The sequence below is a fragment of the Periophthalmus magnuspinnatus genome, chromosome 6 (assembly GCF_009829125.3).
Source record: "Periophthalmus magnuspinnatus isolate fPerMag1 chromosome 6, fPerMag1.2.pri, whole genome shotgun sequence".
In the NCBI taxonomy this organism is placed as follows: domain Eukaryota; kingdom Metazoa; phylum Chordata; class Actinopteri; order Gobiiformes; family Gobiidae; genus Periophthalmus; species Periophthalmus magnuspinnatus.
The window spans coordinates 4,224,231-4,238,783 of record NC_047131.1 but is presented as its reverse complement, the minus strand read 5'-3'; the positions used below and the strand labels follow the sequence as shown (position 1 = coordinate 4,238,783).

Below are 14,553 nucleotides of genomic sequence, written 5' to 3'. Positions count from 1 at the left end.
CCTTCTCCCTCTGTCTCTGTTTCTCTCTGTCCCACTCCCTCTACTCTTTCTGTCTCCTCTCTCTGACTCCCTCTATCTCTCTCTCCCTCCTCTCTCTGTCTCCCTCTGTCTTTGTTTCTCCCTCTCTCTCTTTGACCCTCTCTCTCTCTTTGACCCTCTCTCTCTCTCTTTGACCCTCTCTCTCTTTCTCTCCTCTCTCTGACTCCCTCTGTCTCTTTATCTCCCTCCTCTCTCTGTTTCCCTCTGTCTTTGTTTCTCTCTCTATCTCTCTCTGTCCCTCTCCCTCTATCCCTTTCTCTCCCACCTCTCTGTCTCTGTTTATCTCTCTCTCTGACCCTCACCCTCCTCTCTCTGTCTCCCTCTGTCTCCATTTCTCTCTCTCTCTCTGACCCTGTCCCTCCATCTGTTCCTCTCTCCCTCGCTCTCTGTCTCCCTCTGTCTTTGTTTCTCTCTTTCTCTCCTCTCTCTGACTCCGTCTGTCTCTTTCTCTCACTCCTCTCTCTGTTTCCCTCTGTCTTTGTTTCTCTCTCTTTCTGACCCTGTCCCTCCATCTGTTTCTCTCTCCCTGTCTCTCTCTCTGTCCCTCTCTCTTACCCTCTCCCTGTCCCTCTCTCTTACCCTCTCCCTCCATCTCTTTCTCTCCCTCCTCTTTCTGTCTCTCTCTCTCTCTGACCCTCTCCCTCTGTCTTTCTCTCCCTCCTCTCTCTGTTTCTGTCTCTCTCTGTCTGACCCTCTCCCTCCATCTCTTTCTCTCCCTCCTCTCTCTGTTTCTCTCTCTCTCTCTGTCTGACCCTCTCCCTCCTCTCTCTGTCTCTGTCTCTCTCTCTCTGACCCTCTCCCTCCTCTCTGTCTCTCTCTTTCTCACAGTCTGCCTCTGCGTTTCTGGGTGAACATCCTGAAGAATCCTCACTTCATCTTCGACGTGAATGTTACGGAGGTGGTGGACGCCGCTCTGTCCGTCATCGCCCAGACGTTTATGGACGCGTGCACCAAGAGCGAGCACAAACTAAGCCGGGTCAGTCCTCCTGTGGAACTGTGGCAGAGTGGTTATCCTGTCTCCTCTGAGTGAGGAGGTTGTGGGTTAGACTCCCTCCTCCCCTTTATAAGCATCAATATTATGGATCTTTATTTTTCAAACTTTTACATTTGAAAGTTCAAAACGTTAAAATGTTTTACAACTGTGGTGTGTTACTTTCTGGTTAGCGTGTTACTTTCTACTTAGTGTGTTACTTTCTGGTTAGCGTGTTACTTTCTACTTAGTGTGTTACTTTTTGGTTTGCGTGTTACTTTCTGGTTAGCGTGTTAATTTCTGGTTAGTGCGTTACTTTTTGGTTAGCGTGTTACTTTCTGGTTAGCGTGTTAATTTCTGGTTAGTGCGTTACTTTTTGGTTAGTGTGTTACTTTCTGGTTAGTGTGTTACTTTTTGGTTAGTGCGTTACTTTTTGGTTAGCGTGTTACTTTCTGGTTAGCGTGTTACTTTCTAGTTAGTGTGTTACTTTCGGGTTAGTGTGTTACTTTCTGGTTAGTGTGTTACTTTCTGGTTAGCATGTTACTTTCTAGTTAGTGCGTTACTTTTTGGTTAGTGCATTACTTTTTGGTTAGCGTGTTACTTTCTACTTAGTGTGTTACTTTTTGGTTTGCGTGTTACTTTCTGGTTAGCGTGTTAATTTCTGGTTAGCGTGTTACTTTCTAGTTAGTGTGTTACTTTCTGGTTAGTGCGTTACTTTTTGGTTAGTGTGTTACTTTCTGGTTAGTGTGTTACTTTTTGGTTAGTGCGTTACTTTTTGGTTAGCGTGTTACTTTCTGGTTAGCGTGTTACTTTCTAGTTAGTGTGTTACTTTCGGGTTAGTGTGTTACTTTCTGGTTAGTGTGTTACTTTCTGGTTAGCATGTTACTTTCTAGTTAGTGCGTTACTTTTTGGTTAGTGCATTACTTTTTGGTTAGTGTGTTACTTTTTGGTTAGCGCGTTACTTTCTAGTTAGTGTGTTACTTTTTGGTTAGCGTGTTACTTTCTGGTTAGCATGTTACTTTCTAGTTAGTGTGTTACTTTCTGATTAGTGTGTTACTTTCTAGTTAGCGTGTTACTTTTTGGTTAGCGTGTTACTTTCTGGTTAGCATGTTACTTTCTAGTTAGTGTGTTACTTTCTGGTTAGTGCGTTACTTTTTGGTTAGTGTGTAACTTTCTGGTTTGTCAATGAGCAATGGAAAAACATTATAATTTTATACATTTATTTAAAAGTGCATTATATAACATTATATAACCCCACCGACAACAAGAATGCAGGTTTTCAATGTATTTTTGACCAATAAATTCACTGTAATTGAATAAATCCTAGATCAGAGATTAGTTTAATGCCATACTATGAAACATTCTAAACAAACAACAGCATATCCATGAAGACAACTGCGTGGCATATCTTTACTGTTGAAGTGAGAGCATACATGCCCCTGACCTTTTCTTACCGTGCCTGCGTCTGAGTGTTAATAGTTGAAGTTGGATTATTCTGAAGTGGCTCTTGTTGTTTCTAGGACTCTCCAAGTAACAAACTACTCTATGCAAAGGAGATCTCCACCTACAAGAAGATGGTGGACGAGTGAGTAGACTCAAGCTCTCTAATTAAACTCTCTATTATAACTCATCCTAATACTGTCTCTGTGTTCAGTTATTACAAGGGGATCAGGCAGATGGTACCTGTGAGCGACCAGGACATGAACACACATTTGGCCGAAGTGTCACGGGTGAGAATTTGCTACAGCTTTACTTTACTTTGCCACTACTAATCATAATGTGCTGTATTACTGCTACTACTGTGACTAATAATAGGCTACTGATATTACTCCTACTCCTACTACTGCTTCTAATACCACAACTATAACTAGTACTATTACTACTACTGATTTTGCTGTGAATACTGTTTCTACTATTACCATTATTATTAGTTCCATAACTATTACTGATATTAAACCTTTTACAGTTACATTTCTTCTCTTTAATACTGTACTAAAACAACTAATACTGCTCCTACTACTGTTTAAACTACTACTACCACCACTACGACTGCTGCTGCTGTTACTAATTCTACTACATCTAATAATACTACAAATATTACTACTGCGATATGAAATTTTCTAAATGTTACTTTGTTATTTATACTTTTGTTGACATATTTTGGGCAGCTCTATATCGACACTTCCATTTCAAATATCAGTATAGTGTCGATTTAATCTACGATGATGACATTACTTTTACTTCATAATGTAAATAGTCGCAGTATTAGTGGGAGTAGTCACATTTTCAGTATGTCAGACTTTATCTAATGATGCTGCCTCCTCTAAAGGTTACTTTGTTTGTTCCTTCATTTATGTCAGAGACTTTTTACAGTGATATTTTTAAACCCTGAAAAACAAAATAAATTTGACTGTTGCACTTTCTTCTAACCTTTAAGTTGTATTGTTTATTGTTTTATGTGATGAAAGGTTTATAATTAAGGAGTACATCATAAAACATATTGTAACTAGGTTTTTTTTTTCAGGTTGAATTAATTGGTGTAGAAAGGACAAAAGTGCACATGAGGGTTTAGAATATCAGATCTCGTCTTGTTTAGTTTGATAATTTTGGTCAAGTTTATCATTTTACTTCCTGGTTGGATATGGCAGCAGATGTGATGAATAAACAAGGGCCAGATCTGTTCAAAATTACCCATTAGCAATGATTTGACAAATAAAATGATTGATTTCCTTTATCGCCTTCATTTTGTTTAAACTGTCAGAAAAATGTGTTTGGTGCACATACATTTTACCTGCATTTTGGTTGGAATTTGATGACACAAATAGAGGGATTGTTTTTTGTCCTTGGGGTATACAATATTTATACATTATATAATAAAATGTTAGAGATTAATAAGAGAATGTGCAATGTAAAAGCAGATGGATATAAATGTGTTCTTTTATTGAATATTGGTGCTGATAATGAACATTTTGCTGGATCAGGTATCGGTTCCATAAAATCGGTTAAGATGATATCCTGGTTGACCCTTTAATTGGACGTAATAAGAGTATTTACAGACTGATTTTGGCCTAGAACATCTCATAATGTTTGAACATATACTCAAAGCTGTTCAGTAGTGATTTGAATGATGATTAACCGTTGCATAACACACTTGGATCTGTGTGTAATAAGTGAACTGTGTTTTAAGGTAATAAGAGCCATTTTCCATCCCTGCGCTGGTATGGGTTAATATCTGGTATCAGCAAATATTTAAAGTCAAAGTAGTGATATCGTATCGGAACTGAAAAAGCTGCATCGGGACATCTCTACTTTTGAATGTTGTCCCTTTTAAATTGTTTAATTGCATTTTATTTTATTTTAATTGGTTTGATTTTTGTTTCTTTCAGGCTCACACAGACAAACTGAACACACAAGTGGCTCTGCATCAGCTGTACCAGTATGCCAGCAAATACTACGATGGGGTGAGACACAGCTACTACTCACACCTCTGCTTTTACAAATACTTTTGCTGCATATTTTACTTCTACTGTCACTACTACAATATTGCTGCCGTTATCACTTTTAAGACCTGTCAAAATTCAAGTTCAAAATTTCTATTGAAAGGATTTCAATTCTTATTTAATTTAGTTTTTAAAACATATTTTGGCACATGCAACACAGAAAACAGAATGATTTACCAAGAAACAGCCGTGTAAATATGAATTACAAATACAAAATGTAATTAAAATTTAAATTTAAATTAATTAGAATTTTAAAACATGTCTTTGGAGTAGTTTACAAATAAATTGTCCCTATCCACTCATAGCACGCTCGGGTAAGACATATTTCCTGTGCTTTTTTCATATCTCGCCCAGAGCCTTTTCCACTGAACGCACTACTGCCCACCATATTATTGCCTTTCCATTTTACTCCCCTGGCTTCACTCTCCATATACCAGAAGAGTGATTGTACAAAATTTTAATTGAAAACATTTCGGTGGGATGTGAATTGGAAAATTGCTCCGGGAATTGATTTTTGAAGCGTCCATTGTGGGTCAGTAAACTGGATAAACAAAATCTAATGAACAAGTAAACAAATGTCTGTCAAGCTGCAAAAGTGGGAGTTTATATCAATAAGCTTTTAGGATCAGGGCTTGGCAACACTTTGTAAATAGAAGTACAATAACAAAACAAGGTCTCAGTGATATTTTCAGATATTTGACTCAAAATACTAGCACATTTGTTTCCGTGACTACACTTACTTAAAGGTGCACTCTGTAACCTTTCTGGTGGAGGCTGTGCGAGCTCCTATATCTTGCATTACTTCAACCATAGGCTTTGTATTGCTCTAAAATCACTTAAAACATGCACAGGGACGACAGGGATGACTACTGAAGTACGTGGACCGCTCGGCTCTGGTGACTCCGGTGTTTGCTCTGTTTAATTATAAAGTCGAATCCGCTGAGGGCTCACTGGAGCTGAACATCTCCGAGACCAAGGAACTCAAAATACCCCTGTCACGATAAGAACATTTTGAAGTGCGATATATAGCCGAAGTAAATATAGACGGTAAACGATCATATTGAAACTCATTTATGCCATTGACATGATAACCCAAGAGCAGATTTAAACCACTAAAACTACTCTAAATGTACATTATTATGAGAGAATTATGAGCTGCAGTACATAAACAGCAGAATGAAACACTTAAGTACTTAGTTTGAGTCTGTAATGAGTCATAGAAGTTATAAATTCAACTTTTTTACGGCTGAAATTGTATTGTACAGCCAAAAATAACCAATAGTAGTGCAAAGAAAAAGAAAAAGTACACACAATAAATACTGCTCCAGCTTTCGTGTATTGAACGATAAGTCTGTATTGTTGTAATTATCATGACAGGGCAGCTACAAAGGACAGTTCCCTCTGGCTTTGTACCAAACTCTCCCTATCCAGGGGCAGCAGGTGGAGCAGGTGCTGTCTTTTAAATATCTTGGGACTGAAAAATGAACACTGCCCTGTCCTTTAAACAGCACGCTGACTCAGTACATGGAGGCTCTGCTGTGCCTTTTCGTACACAGACAAACCACGGATCATTTCGTGTGCATAAGGACATTTTAACAGTGGTTTACAAATCACTGATAGACTCCATAATCCATTTCGAGCTCACATCGTAGTTCCAGTTCTTGACAGTAAACCGCAAATCAAATCTCTCTCGTGTCATAAATCAGGTGAAATCACTGGTACAATGCAAACGCTGTGTCTGAACTCTACGGCGGCTCAGAGCGGAGGACGGCCCCTCACATCAGCGAAGACTCCTCTCACCCGCTTCATAACACCGTCACACTCTCACCATCAGGCAAGCTCCACAAAGTCCCTGTGGCCCATAAAAACATATACATCAAATCCTTCATTCTTAATGCCGTTGTCTCTCTGAACTGTCCCGGACGAGCTCAGGCCACTGCTGTGTGTTTTTTAATGCGTTTTATGTACGACGCTTATGATGAATGTTGGGCCTTGTCAAAGAAAAGTTTGCCCCCCGCTGGGACAGACAGTAAAGCTTCTCTATCAGGTGATACTTTGCAATGACTCTATGGTGGAATGTTGAGCACTTGGTGACACAGTGCACGCATTAGCAAACACAGCCAAAAAAGTAAAAAAAAACAACAACAAAAAGAACAAAATGGATTTAAACCACACACTTTCAGGAGTCTGTGTTAATATGAGCGCTCATGGTCTCATTTAGTGATGTCGGGAGACCTAAAAAACTGTTGGCTAATGTTAACTTTGGACTGCAATGCACGTTTGAGAGACTTGTATAACAGCACAAATCAGCTCACCTGTTGTAGTTCCAACTAAACCAGCTCTTTCTTGTCAGATTGTGTTAAAATAAAGCTCAAATGAAAGTCTGTCAGGGCTCAGATAAAGCAGTGTTTAGAATTGGCATCACACCCTGAGGGAATGTGGACAAAGTATCAATACTGTTACTACTGCTGCGTTCATGTTGTCCTCAGGAACTCTGGAGAGTGTTTTTCAGACTAATACATATTACAACAGAAACAAATCTTACTGGTTAGCTCATTTAAATGCTGTTAATGAGCGCTTTTAATGATTTTATTGGTGGTGACATCAACTTTCCGACTTTCCGACATAAAAGCACATGAACGGAAACGAGTCAGAACCCCGGAATCTCGAGGATCACATGAATACTGCATGAGAGCGGGGTCGCCTCTCCACAGAACTAGAACCTATAAGTTGGCCTGGTTGCATCACCTGCTTGTCTGCATGATATGAAAACAGCGAATAATCAAATATCTTCTCTTCTATCAGTTCATATTTCAGTTTTCTTCAGTGCCATTGCTTCTGGGCGTGTTTTACAATAACAACTTTGAGCAGAATACTAATATAAAAACAAAATATAAATTGCAAGCCTAATAGAAATCTCAATGCTTGTCAAAAACCTCCACATTTTTTTTATTATTTTATTTTTTCAAACATAGTGCAGCCTCTCTGTACTGCCATTAATAATTGAAAAACACCTCTGTTCCTCTCGTCCTTCTTGGTTTGTCCATTGTCCACTCCCTCGCTCCTCTGTCCTCCCCGTCGGTACAATTTATTCCTCTACATCTTCCTTCATTGTTACCTCACGTCCCCTGTCTCTTCTCTTTCAGATCATTGCATCCCTGGACGAGGATCCCGCCGCACAGAGCAAACAGCTGACCCTCCGGCTACAACAAATAGCGGCCGCGTTGGAAAACAAAGTGACGGATCTCTAACGTATCGCTGGGAGGGACAGGGGAGGGTGGGGAGTACGGATACTGCCAGTGACTACAGGGGCATAGCTCGGGTCCAAGGTGAAACACTATGGGAAGATCAGGACAGGAGTAGGCTATTTTTACTTTTTTGAGTAAGTTTGCTCTCAAAGTTTTAAATCAAGTCTAAACCAGAAGCAAACCTGGACTTAACCAGTTCGTAACAAGGTCTAAACCTGGACAAAACCAGGACTATTGCCAAAGTCCTGATTTTGTTTTTAATTTTGTCAAAACTAGGACTAATGAAACACAGACACACAACTAGATGCAAAGCGGGACTAAAGCGGGACTAAAGCGGGACTAAAGTGGGACTAAAGTGGGACTAAAGCGGGACTAAAGCGGGACTAAAGCAGGACTAAACTAGGACTAAAGCAGGACTAAAGCAGGACTAAACTAGGACTAAAGCAGGACTAAAGCAGGACTAAAGCAGGACTAAACCAGGACTAAACTAGGACTAAACCAGGACTAAAACTGAACTAAACAGTGACTAAACCAGGACTAAACCAGGACTAAACCAGGACTAAACCAGGACTAAACCAAGACTAAACCAAGACTAAACCAAGACTAAACCAAGACTAAACCAAGACTAAACCAAGACTAAACCAAGACTAAACCAAGACTAAACCAAGACTAAACCTGGACTATTGCCAGAGTCTTAATTTTGTTAAAACTAGGACTAATGAAACACAGATACAACTAGACGCAAAGCGGGACTAAAGCGTGACTAAAGTGGGACTAAAGCGTGACTAAAGTGGGACTAAAGTGGGACTAAAGTGGGACTAAAGTGGGACTAAAGTGGGACTAAAGTGGGACTAAAACAGGACTAAAACGGGACTAACCCAGGACTAAACTAGATCTAGGACTATTACCAGGGTTAATGATTTCTAAACTAGAATGAAATAAAGACTGAACCTGGTCTATACTAGGACAAATTAAGGACTAAACGAAGACCAAACTAAGTCTACATCTGGACTAAACCAGGACTAAGTGAAAGTTGATATTTCATGGAAGCAAACTGTTGATAGAAATGAAAAGAAAGACATTTTCCCATAGTGTCTGGCCTTCATTTAAAAAAGTTTAAAAGGTGAAATAATTTTCTGAACTTTTGAATGAAAATGATAGTTACTCTGTCATAGGTACGCCTTAAAACTACTTTGCCAAACTTTGAAATGTCCACACACTCACTCTACTTTTTTCCCAGATTGCATTGCAGCGACCTATGCCCCTTACTGTCACAGGATCCAATCAGATGTTCAATTTCTTTCAGTGTAGAAAAAGGTTTTAAAATTGTATTATATATTTTTTTTATGGTGCAGTCTTTCCGAGGAGAGCTTTATAATAATAATAATGAGAATATCTTTTTAAATGGCTCAAGTATGTGGTGTTTTTATGATGCGTATATATATAGTACATTATGTATGAGTGTGAAAATGCGGGAGGGCTGGATGCACACACAGGATGCCTACTGTTAACCCGCCCACTCTCCCTGGACTGGAGCCTGGACTGGATCTTGGTCAAGGACTTGGACCAAAACCAGAGACCAAAAAAGGGACCCAACTAGGATTCGGTCTCCTATGATTGACAGGTCATCAGTCGATGCAGTGGCTTGTTGCTGGAAGAGAACAAAATTAACGAGAGGCGTACAATCGAACTGTTCTGGAACCTGCTCGTCACCCCAGAGATGTTATTGCTTTGCTTGGAATGTTCCGCAGTATGTCCGTCTCCTTACTGTGTGCCAGCTCCACAGATCTGAGCTGTAACTTGGCTTGTAAGGAGTAGCTAGCTTGAAAATCTGTCTCTCATGCATGTTATAAAGTGATAGGTGAAAACAGTGGAATAAACCCACCCAGACACAGGCAGAACATGCAAAAACATTGTATAATTGCGAAGACTAAACTAGTACATGACCATGAATCAAATCTGACTCCCAGCAACAAGCCACGGAAATGTTTTGAATGATGTTTTTTGACTGAAAAGCACAGTAGTTCGTGTCCCTTTATTGTACAGTGCCATGATACATTCCACTGCAATTAAAGCACACAAGACATTTTATAAAACTCATTTAAATCCATTTACACTTCAGTTTTTTTGCTTAAGTCTTTTCCTGATTTCATGTTTGTCATTCATCTTAGCACTGCAATAAAGTCCGCTCACGAGTTCTTAAACAGTAGCGATGGAGCAATATTGTGACCAATGTCCAAAAGCATTGTTTTTTTTATATTTTGTATCTTTCCAGTTGTCATCGAACACTCTGCCTCTAAAGCTAGCTGCTTATTGCTGATGTTAATAATAATTTAGTACTGTTCATATGTATTCTTTGTTTCGAAAATGTTTAAAAATTGACATCTGCATTAGTTAAATTGACTTAAAGCGGAACAATTTTGACCTATTAGAGCATGAACAAAGATTTTATAAAGACTAATTAAGCTGTAGTTATTGGGTATCCATTCATTTTACGCCTGGTGATGGTATAAGCCTCTTCTGTAGCCACAGCTGCCCTGAGGTGAACTGAAAGAAGCGAGGCTGCCAATCTGCGGCATCAAGCTCCAACCAACACCAGTCATTTACATATTCCTGATTTTTACAAGGTGTGTGAAGTGTCTTGCTTAAGGACATAACAGTGTGCACAGGTCGAATCACATTTGATTTTTGGGTTTGTGGGCGAACGCTCTACCCACTAAGCCACTGCTATAAATGATGAATCTGACATAATACAGGCTATAAAAGAAATACCTTGAAACGCATCAGATAACACGTCCATTATGAAAACTCTAAACTTGTCAAACCCGCTCACACAAGTCATTTTACCTAATATAGTTGAATTTTTTGCAGTGTATAGACAGAGTAATCATGTATATAATAGTATTGCAATGGGGTGTGAGGAGAGGACAGGGGAGGGGCGAGGGATGGAGATTTCACGGTTAATTAGATGCCGTCATCTGTAATCGGTAAATTACAGGTTTCACAGACTTAATTGTAGTCTATGTGGTCCCTGGAGAAGCTCATGAGGCGTAAGACTGAGGAGACGAGGAGATGAACAAGGACCGTCAAAAGATCTACTGACTATGTATGGACTCGATAAGGGTTGAAACAGCTATAAACCAGGACTGAACCAGGACTGGACTAGGTCTTTGAGTAAGTCTAAATCACAACTAAACCAGGTCTAAACTGGATCTAAATCATGTATATGTATAAACTAAAGACTAAATAAGGATTTAACCAGGACTATATCCAAAGTAATTAGTCCTAGTTCTGAGAAAATTAAGACAAACGCAACTAGAAGCAAACCTGGACTAAACCGGGACTTAACAAGATCTAAACCTGGACTAAACCGGGACTTAACCAGGTCTAAACGTGGACTAAATGTGGACTAAACGTGGACTAAACGTAGACTTAACAAGGTCTAAACCAGGACTAAACCGGGACTTAACAAGATCTAAACCTGGACTAAACCGGGACTTAACCAGGTCTAAATGTGGACTAAATGTGGACTAAATGTGGACTAAATGTGGACTAAACGTGGACTAAACGTGGACTAAACGTAGACTTAACAAGGTCTAAACCAGGACTAAACCGGGACTTTACCAGGTCTAAACGTGGACTAAACGTGGACTAAACGTGGACTAAATGTGGACTAAACGTGGACTAAACGTAGACTTAACAAGGTCTAAACCAGGACTAAACCGGGACTTTACCAGGTCTAAACGTGGACTAAACGTGGACTAAACGTGGACTAAACGTGGACTAAACGTGGACTAAACGTGGACTAAACGTGGACTAAACGTGGACTAAACGTGGACTAAACGTGGACTAAACCTGGACTAAACCTGGACTAAACCTGGACTAAACCTGGACTAAACCTGGACTAAACCACGTGGACTAAACCTGGACTAAACCTGGACTAAACCTGGACTAAACCTGGACTAAACCTGGACTAAACCTGGACTAAACCTGGACTAAACCTGGACTAAACCTGGACTAAACCTGGACTAAACCACATATTTTTTGGTTTCAGTGATGGATATTTCAACTGTAACAATCCTAACAGTTACACTTAGAAATAACAACTTAATTTGCCTTTAAAAAGTATGAAAAAAGACTTGATTCATAATGAGATTAAGAATGACTCAGGCTTATGAAACACTTAAGGGGTTAGCGTTAGGAGCTATGGTTTTTAGTACTAAGCCTAAATCATTCTTAATAAACTATTTGTTCCTTATGAATTAAGTCTTTCTGATGTTTTGAGGCTGATTAGGTGCAAGTGTTGCCGTGCATAACAAAATGTTCCTTTGAATGGTCAAAAGTTCTAAAAATGGCATCCAGGAAACTGAAACCCATGAATATACCCCAGGACTGAAACAAAACTAAATCAGGTTTAAACTAACAAAATCCAGTCTGTAACTTAACTAAACCAAGATTAAACCTGGGTAAAGTATGTCAAGGTTTAAAAAGACTAAACCAGGACTGTCCAGCACTATAGGGTAAGCAAGAACTAAACCAGGACTCAATCAGGACTAAACCAGATAGAAAATTAGGATTGTTTGCTGGGGCTATTAACAATTTACAACAAAATGTTCCATCTTTTTAATGGTCAAAAGTCCTCAAAATGGCGCCCATATACCCCTAAACTGACTATAAGGTAAGCAAGAAGTAAACCAGGACTCAATCAGGACCAAACCTGGACTAAACCTGGATTTGTGGCCTGTTGGAGACTTGTAGCTTAGCCCAGATCTGGAACAGGCTGCCCCCCGACGGCTCCTGGCATTGGCCGGTGCTGAGCCCTGCCACTCGGTGTAATGGCATCAGCAGGGGGGGCTCTTGATCCTAATTACACACAGACCGCAGATCCATCATTTCGTCTGTTTACTCAAGTCTGCTCTCACAAACCAAAACGAAGCAAGACTAAACCACGAATAAACCAGTAATAAACCAGGACTAGACTGCAGTCTCCTCTCCCAAACAGGAATGAAGAAAAAACTGAGCTAAAACAGGTCTAGACCAGGACTAGACCAGTATTAAATAAATATTAGACCAGTGCTCTTAACCACACAAAGATTAAACAAGTACTAAATCAATATTGGATGTGTAGTCTCATCTCCTTAATGAAAATAATACAAGACCAGACCAGGACTAAACCAGGTCTAAATGAGGACTGCTGGAGGATTCAATCAGTCCAGGAATAAACAAGATCTAGACCAGGGCTAGACCAGGACTTGACCAGGACTTGTCCTGTCTCCGCCGTTGTTTATTGTGGTCTCCTCTCCTGAAAAGAATTGATGCAAGCCTTTCTTTGACCAAAAGCGTGCCTTAACACTGATGCATATATAGTTGAAGTGCTGTTGTTGACGCCTGGGTGGACTCATGCAGATAGTAGACACAGTGTGTAGTTGGAGTGTTGGTTCTGTGCTGTAGAGGCTGTGACCAGAGGCTCACTCTTTATGTTGCAGTTTTGACGTGTGCGTTGTTTTGAGTGTCTGTGCTGTGTGCTTATAGGACTTGGTGGCAAAGGCAAAAGCCAAATGAATACATGTCAAAGTGGCCAATGTGATTTGAACTGAAACTGTGTGACACTCCTGAACTAAAGGGTCTTTGTGTAAATTGAATATAGCGCTAAATTGTTCTGGTGTTTATTTTTGCCCTGTGTTTCTGAGCTATTCCACAGTGTGTGCGATAAATGACAATATATACTCAAATGACCTTCTTACTGCTGTGCAGTTATAATTTTTATTTCTTGTTTCCTATACTCTACAAATCTTTGTAAAACATGTTGAAATACTGTATTCTAACTGTATACTCTATGCATATGTCCTGGGACACAAATACAAATGTACAAAAACATGGCATTGTCTACCTGCTTATTCTGTTTGTGTTCTCATTCATTGGGGCAGTGCAGTGTGTATTTTAGCCAGAATGTGTAGTCCAGTAAGAGTACTATTACTTCAAAATAATATTACTAATAAATGCATGAAGGGGCTCACATATGACTCAAGAATGAATGAAAGGTATTTGAGGAAAATGAGGATGAAACACGTACTACCCACCTATGGCAGAAATTGAACTTTTAGACCATAATAACTGAATTAAATATTACTTGTATAGAAATGACAAAAATCAGCCTTGAAACACTAATAAATGAAATACATTTTACCTGTAAGAAAACACACTGTCCCCATCACAGACATTCAGTAATTCAACAGGTTCGAAGTTTTTTTTACTTGAGCAGCTACAAATGTTTAAGTCAATAATTTAAACTGAAATATGTATAATTTAAATAATATGTTATAATTTGACTTGGAGAGACTGTGAGAACCCAAGGTGACGCTGGCTCATGAAAGATGCAGGAGAGGATTCAGCTGAACAAATCAATAAACCAAAAGTGAGTGAAACCGGGTCTGTGAAGGACAAATATGTCTCCTGGTTTATTCAGAACAATGTGATGAAACATGCGGTAATGTCCGACCACCAAGGCCTCGGTGACGTCAGCTGCAGTGTCTCAAAACTAAGAATTTGTTAAATCGTTATGGTTGAAGATAAGGTCGATATTATGGTCTCTGGAGAATGTGTCTCCTGCATTGAACTAGCAAACTTCTGACTCTGAGGTGAGAGTACTACACACTCCACGATGCAGACTTCATAATATTGCGTATAATCCATAGACTGTATATATAAATGGACATAGCTAACCTGCTAGCTCCTGCATTCCAAACAGGAAGTGATCATTTCTGGCTCCAATTCACTTTCTATTGAAAAATCTGTG

The 14,553-nt window shown here is 39.5% G+C and overlaps 1 protein-coding gene across 1 annotated transcript in view; it reads left to right on the top strand.

Moving 5' to 3' along the window:
• Nucleotides 1-14,553, top strand: part of plxnb2b (plexin b2b) — a 455,012-nt gene that overhangs the window by 270,069 nt on the left and 170,390 nt on the right. Inside the window, exons 36-40 of the mRNA XM_033967743.2 lie at nucleotides 868-1,015; nucleotides 2,530-2,594; nucleotides 2,664-2,739; nucleotides 4,396-4,470; nucleotides 7,656-13,623. Of these exons, the coding sequence (XP_033823634.2) occupies nucleotides 868-1,015; nucleotides 2,530-2,594; nucleotides 2,664-2,739; nucleotides 4,396-4,470; nucleotides 7,656-7,760 (469 nt within the window). The 3' untranslated portion in view covers nucleotides 7,761-13,623. The remainder of the gene's footprint in view (nucleotides 1-867; nucleotides 1,016-2,529; nucleotides 2,595-2,663; nucleotides 2,740-4,395; nucleotides 4,471-7,655; nucleotides 13,624-14,553) is intronic.